This window comes from Pteropus vampyrus, unplaced genomic scaffold (assembly GCF_000151845.1).
Source record: "Pteropus vampyrus isolate Shadow unplaced genomic scaffold, Pvam_2.0 Scaffold400, whole genome shotgun sequence".
NCBI lineage: Eukaryota > Metazoa > Chordata > Mammalia > Chiroptera > Pteropodidae > Pteropus > Pteropus vampyrus.
The window spans coordinates 203,225-210,698 of record NW_011889181.1 but is presented as its reverse complement, the minus strand read 5'-3'; the positions used below and the strand labels follow the sequence as shown (position 1 = coordinate 210,698).

General features: G+C 35.5%; 1 protein-coding gene across 1 annotated transcript in view; it reads left to right on the top strand.

Annotated features, from left to right (window-relative positions):
• Nucleotides 1-7,474, top strand: part of LOC105305878 (sperm flagellar protein 2) — a 41,474-nt gene that overhangs the window by 8,339 nt on the left and 25,661 nt on the right. Inside the window, exons 4-6 of the mRNA XM_023523672.1 lie at nucleotides 2,137-2,245; nucleotides 3,244-3,401; nucleotides 6,336-6,500. Coding sequence (XP_023379440.1) covers nucleotides 2,137-2,245; nucleotides 3,244-3,401; nucleotides 6,336-6,500 — 432 coding nt within the window. The remainder of the gene's footprint in view (nucleotides 1-2,136; nucleotides 2,246-3,243; nucleotides 3,402-6,335; nucleotides 6,501-7,474) is intronic.

Genomic DNA, 7,474 nt, shown 5'->3' with positions numbered 1-7,474 from the left:
CTGGACCAGACTCAAAGCCAACAGGCAGGAGACCAGGGAGACCTAAGGAAGGGAACAGCCAATGTAGGAGTAAGAGCATGTCAGAATGGAAGAGTAGAGGACACCTGGGTTCCCAGCCTGTGCCTCAGGCCATCAGTCCGTGTGAGAAAGAGCAACTCTATTCATAGTATAGTGAGAGGTACAGAGAGATTTTGAGCGCAAGCCCTGGATACTTAACCTTTGTGACTAATAGTGACTGGAAAGAAAGAAGAGGAAGCTTCCGGGTCTGATAATGTTTATTTCTTGATCTGGGTGCTATTTTTAGATCGTGAGGTCTTTGAGCTGTATATTTGTATATGCATTCTTTTTGGCAGGTATAATTTAATAAACACCTTAAAAATTAAAAAATCTGGAGCCTGGAGTCAGATTGGCTGGAATCAAATCTCTGCCATTTATGAACTCTGCAATTTGGGACCTATTATAGAATTTCAATCTTACCTCACAAGTTTCTTTTTTTTGTGAATATAAAAATAACATCATAAAAGTATTTAAGAATCATGTGCCAGATTTTACCTATAAATGCAATAGAGAAATAGAATAAGGTAAGGACTGAAATACATTCACTGGCCTTGACATTTTGGTGACCAGAATGAGAGTTCTTTCAAAGGAGTTGGGAAAAATGGAGTACCCGGGCTTGAGGCATGAATGGGAGGTGAGGAGGCAGAGAGTGTGGGTGGAGATAACTCTCAAGAGATTTGTCTCTGAAAGAAAGAGCCATGGCAACGGTATTTATTTGTTTAGCGCTTACTCTCACTCTAGCTCTCCATTAGTGAGGTTACAAGTCACAGAGTTGTGTATTTTTCTTCAAAGATGTCTACCAGTGTAAGCGTAAGCCTTGGAAAGGGAGATGAATATTGTCTAAGTCACAGAAATTGAAGTTATTAAGTGAGGGGGAGAACTTGAAATGTCCAACCATGCAATTCAGATTTGTCATAAAACAAAATGAAGTCAGGATAATGCTGATTACCTGGGGAAAAGGATATTTAGGGACTAGATGATGTTAGAGAGATTTATCAGCTCTGTAGGAGTGCCGGATAGACAAAGAATAAGAGTATAAGTCACTTAGTTTGCAGGATGGAGCCATTCAAAGTGACCACAAAATCCAGGATGTGGCCACAGTGGTGAGTGCTGGAAGAGGAGAGAAAGGGACCAATGCCTGGGCGGGGTCAGGAAGAGAGGAATGCTTATCCATGCGCCGAAGCCCTTGACAAATAGGAGAAAGTGACCGAGAGAATGTGCCTCTCCTGAGAAGAGCTCCCATGATTTTCTTCAATCACCCATTCTGATGTCAGTTATCTCTGACTTTTATAAATAGCCTAAAAGCATTATTCTGTATTCTAAATCCATTTACTATTTTTTTTTTTTTTGGCATGAATGTAGAAGAATTGTTTGCTATATCCTGTGAGGGTCTTTCATTTTCCTGAACACGAGTCATTTACTCTTCGATGTTCTTTTTCATTGACTAATTCTAATTTTTTAAAATCTAGTTCTAGACATTGTTTTCTTATTATGATTTTCCATGTATTCTAAGTTCATGAGTATTCTGGACTTCATACTACTAATCCTGAATAAGACTTAGTCAGAGCTGCTGAAATTGTTTTGGTTATTGTTTTTGGTCTCTTGTGGTCTATTTCTTTGTATTTATTCTACAGAGAAAGATCAAATAATGAAGTCTAGAAAGGAAGATAAATGACTTTATTGTAATGTAACAATAATATTGACAAATAATTTTATGCATATTTGACTTCATGTTCACCCCAGTAGTGATTTTCTAATTGTTTACTCGTTTCTTATTCATGATGACCTATTATTTTTTAATTCTCATCTATTCATAATTAATCCTGAGTTCCTCTACATTGAAACTTCAACTCCTACTTAATGTTGTATTTTACTTCATTTTCTCCAATTTCCAAAGAAAATTTAAATTTTGATCCCAAAACTATGCTTTTTCAATATCTTAATAAACATTCTAAGTAATTTAGAACCAAAGGCTGAACCATATCTCTTTGAGTTTCTTGCATCAGTGCATTTTAACAGTGCTTCTGCAACTGTGACTGTTTTTGCAAATTATCTAATTAAGTAATTTTCATATTATAGCTGACACATTTTCAACGGAAACTCCTCATAAAGCTATCTGTCAACGTGTAGCCGCCTCAAGCCAAGATGTGGATGAGGACCAGAATTTAAGAGACCAGATACAGCATAGGTCAGTTTAAAATTCACTGTCCTGCTTCTTGTGCCTTGTCCTTTGAACAGACTAACAATCACTTTGGAATCATCAGATCTAGGAATAAGATATATTTCCTAACATTCAGTTTTTTACAAAACTGACCAGCTTTGGTATAAAGTAAAATATTATGTGCTTGCTTTCATAGCACAGGTCATCATAATCTGAGAAGAAAAGAATTAAATCAGGCAGTGCTTCCCTTTGTGGTTACATGAGTTTACAGTTTCATTATGTGAAATCCGAATTCAGCCCTCCTTCTGCAAATGCCAATGAAGATCATGGAATTTCAAAGAGCCAGGCATCATACTACAAAATATAGTTCTAAAACAACTTCTGTTTTGCTAAAATGAAGTTAATCTTAAAAAAACTATTCTTTTGGTTGTGTGCGATTTGCTCATTGTAAAAGAAAAGTTAGACAATTGTATAAAACCTTGATTAGTCTAAAAATATGGAGGAAGCCAGGGAAGAGTTATTTGAGCTACATTAAGCCTGTTATCTCTCAGGGAAGACAGGAAAGTTTTAAGAATTATTCCAAGAATATATTTGAGTAAAGCAAATAAGTCTGAACCATCTACACCTATTCAAAGATCTCTTCAATTTCTATCTCTAAGAAAAAGATAGATAATCTGGGCGGCTCAGGCTGCAGCTGCCATCAAAAATGTTTTCAGTTCTTCTATGAGCATAGGTGATGTTTCCTTAGATTTTCTCTTAGAGAACTGAATCTACACTAAAAGTTTTCTGAAATGCCATTTTCAAATCTTCTTTTACTCTTTCATATATCTTAAAAAATATAGCTTGATGGCATTATTTTTTTCTTAAAGCAAATATTCTTCCATTGCCTATAGATTCCTTAAAGTTACTCTTACAGATTTAACCTAATTGGCAGCATATATTTTCATTGTCAGATAAGTCATGCTTAATATTACTTAAATATTTAAATCAGCATGTGATATTTATATAATATTTTGATTTTGTAGAATTATAGGTTTCTTGGACAACTGGCCTTTATTGGAAAAATGGTTTACAGATCCAGAAGATATTTTGATAAAAGTCAATGCTGAAGTAGATCAAGAGTCTTTATGCCAGAAAGTAAAAGAAATATTTATGACTGAAATAATGAAAAAGGAAAATAAAGGTAATTACATTTCTTTATGATGTTGAGCTTATGTAACTAAAATGTGCGGATTTAATGAATTTAGGAGGAAGTGAAAGTGTTTTTGCAAAGTTCTCTCTTCTGTTTGGATCATAGTATCTATAAGCGTCTTCTACTACTGATTTTAGCTTTTTGCTGCAAATGTTTCTAAATAAAAGATTTATCCTTGTTTTAATTTAACTTAATCAAAAGAGGTCATCTAGCTGAAAGCATTGTTTTCATGTAAAAAAAAAAATAGAGTTAAAATTAAGGATGTCATAGAGAAGGGTAAAGATTTTCATCTGTGAATTCCAGCCTTATAAGCAAACAGAAAGTGAATTCTCCTTTTAGAATAGAAATACTAGGCTGTTTATTTCCCCCAGTCTTCCTGCACTGGTATGAATCTACTGATTATTAACTAGTTATTTGCAAGCCTGCTTCTGGGACATGTCCCACTCAAATTGAACCATCCTGACCTACTTCCTTCTTCATCTAACCAATAGTCATTGCCTATTAACTTTTTGCAGTATTGTTGGGATTTCTTAGTGAAAGAGCTCTGAAGTTCATACTCTGCCAATGACCGGTTGCAATTGTAATTTTGCCCTTGAGAAATGATTCAAGAAATAAATATTTCCCCCTTTTTTTAATCAATCGCCCCTAATTATATGGGCAACTGCAATTTCTTAGTATAAGAAAAAATGGTCGATGATCACAAGGATTCTAAAATTGCCTTCACAGCAAGCTGTCTCCCATCACTAGATTTGTGACCTAACTGCCACAATGTATCAGTTAAGTGACACCAAAATAACACATAGGTATAAGCCACAAGTCATGAGGATCTAGGAGATCATATTTAGAAAGATAAGCTCCTAAATCTAAGAGTCTACTTTTCAGAAACAAAGTAAAAACCAATCCATATATTATTTAAGATGCTTAACATGTTACTTCAGTATTATAAAATTAGGCTGAGAGACAGAAGGAAGCGCCCACAGGAATCCTACAGTCTTGGTTGGGAGGCAACACCAAACAGATTCTAAGCTGAAGCTTCCAACATCTATAGGTTAGAATCAATGTGTTTTTCCCAGCTCTTGCGCTCATTTAAACATTTTCCTAAAGATCACATTCTAATCACTGATCACATTAACAGACTCAGCTGTCACTTAGAGTTACATCCAGTCTGTTCATTACTTAACAAATATTTTAACATTAAAACAATAAACATTTACCTGCTTAGTACTCTGTATTAACAAACACCCTAAGTCAAATAATAATAATAATAATAAAAGAATGTGGTACGCTTATGTATACTCTGATGTGAAAAAAAAAAATGACCATAATATAATGTTAAGTAGGTAAAAGTAGGTTATATATAAAATAGTCTAGTTTTTGTTTTTAAAAGTGTAGACACACTTTGAACTATGTGTTAAATATATATACAGCCACACATACACACACACAGAAAAGAATCTGGCGGTCTGTGCAGTACTTGATGACGGGGGAAGGAGAAGGGCAAGGAGACTTAACAGGCAATTTCCCATTTTACTTATTTGTCTAAATTGTTGGAGTTTTGAAAACAATAATTATGTATTACTTTATAATCCAAAAAAAAAGTTAACTTCCACTTTGAGAAACATCTAATAGAATGAAACTTCTGCTGAATTGAAAAGAATAATCTAAGGGCAAAAGAAAGGTGTATAAAAAGAAATAGTCATAGAAGAATGTAGGGGTTCATTGCCAGTGGTTCACTCAGTACAGTTGTAGACATTTCCAGCATGGAGGGCATGAAGATCAGGAAAGGCAGGCAGGGCAGTGTGCTAGGAAAGGTGAACTTGAATCATGAGAGGCAAAGGGTCTTAACAATAACAGAAACCTGGAAAAATACAAACTAGCCATGCCTTGTCCCTTAAGGCCCTGGGCTAACTGTCTCCTCTGCCTGAAACACTCTTCCATCAGATTTCCACAAGGATCACTCCTTGACTTTCTTCAAGTCTTTGCTCAAACACTACCTCCTCAGTGATCCTATCCTACTCAGTCACCACACGGCACTCCTGATCCCCTGTACTCCGTTCTATTTATTTTCTCTCTAGCACTTACCATCTTCCAACACCTTTTTTAAATTAACTTAATTCATCATGTCAGTGGTTTGCCTCCCACCACTGGACTACAAGCTTCAGTGTTTTTCCTCTTTTTTGTTTTACTCTTGTATCTCTGGCAACCAGAAATGTGCTTACTGTTGTTTGTATTATTAGTAGTAGTAGCAGTGGTAGTACAATGAAGTACTACTAGTAGTAATAGTCTTACTTCATTGTTGTGGCACAATTCAGGATCAATAAATAGTTGTGACATGAATGAATGGTTAAAACAACTGTGTATTAGTACAAGTGCTTTACATCTAATTATTCATTCAAATTGGTGATGTACATTTCTTTCCCATAATATTTCGGCACCAACCCAACCCTACCTCTTCTATCACATTGCTCTTCACCTTTTCTTTACATTTTATCACCTTGTTTTCCCATTGGAAATTTTGAAATAATCCTTTGTTTTTCTATTCCACTATATTAGCTACTTCTAAGTTGCTGCTTTTACATTTGGTGCCCCCTCAACAAGCTTGTCTATGTGCTACATGCACACAGACACACAGACTCACACACACACAGACTCACACACACACAGACTCACGCACACACAGACTCACACATACACCATCCCCATCACCATCCCCACCACCATCAGAAGCAAGGGGAATGGCATTTCTTACTAAACAGAGAGGCTCAAACTCTTAAGGATCGGATAACTTAAAGTAGAACCCTAAAACATGAATTTAGCCTTAAATTAATAAAAACAATTTATATTAATTTAGGTAGTTTATTTTAGCTCAAGTGAAATGGTGTGTGAAGTCCCTAATAAAAATTCTTTCTTATCATCCTTTTAAAGTTAAAAAGAAATTAGAAGAAAAGGAAGCTGAGAAAAAAGAAGAAGTTTCCATGGCTGAGCCTCCTCCCCCTACCCCTCCCCTTCCTGAACCAGAAAAAGAGAAGGAAACCCATCCTCAGCGTGAACACTCAAAATCTCCTACTGCAAAAGGAAAACCACCAGCAGGTGATTGACAGAATAATTTATAATCCTGTTTGTCAGTTTCTTATTTTCACTCAGAAAATCATTATAAAATATAGTAGCAGTCCATGTATCTAGATTCAGACTTTGAGCAGCCTCAATCATATGAAACCAAGGTCTACATTCAGGTGGAAGTAGAAAAGTCCTCAGTAGCTAAGAGCATGGCTGTCACAAAGCCCAGGTACTTTACTGTGTAGGGGGAATCTGTGAAGTCCTCACACTCAGATCTACTGATTAGAATAAGACCACAGATGAGAAGAGGAAAGACACAGGGAATAACCAGAAGGAATGTGTAGAGCAGATCAAGAGAACGATTTCAAGCATGATTTATCTGTTTGCTGAACTGTAGAGCTTTATGTAGAGTGAGAACATCTTAAGAAAATGAGAGTTAGCATAGCCAGTTTTCCCCATGAATAAGGGAACAAATCAACAGCACTCATCAGAGACTAGAATGCACATGTAACTAAACTTCAGTGCTATGTTATTATACAAGGACAGAAACCTGACATCTTGATAACCATATATTTATGATATATAATATGTATGGATAAAGAGCTTGTATAGAGAATATTTTTTAGCTTAAGTTCTTTCTAGATTCTTAACCATTAAGTTAAGCAGTAGAAGTGAAAGTAAAGACAAAAGTAAAGTGCTTAATTGTTGAAATGTGTGATATTGGTAGAATGTCATTTTCAGGTTTTGTGCTGTGTATACGAAATGAAATGTGGCTCTAGTTTCTTGTTGCAGCTTGATAAGAGGCTGGCTGTGCAGTTACACGAGTCTACCCAGGTATTCTTGGTATTGTGTCATGGTCCTATTTCTAAACTTCATTATCTTCCTGCTTCATGGAGATTTGAGATGGGTCTGAATATTTTAACATTTATTTATATTAGGCAAATAAATTTGTTAGTAACATATGTTATGGTCTATTAAAGACCATTGTATTCCATCCAATAAAATGG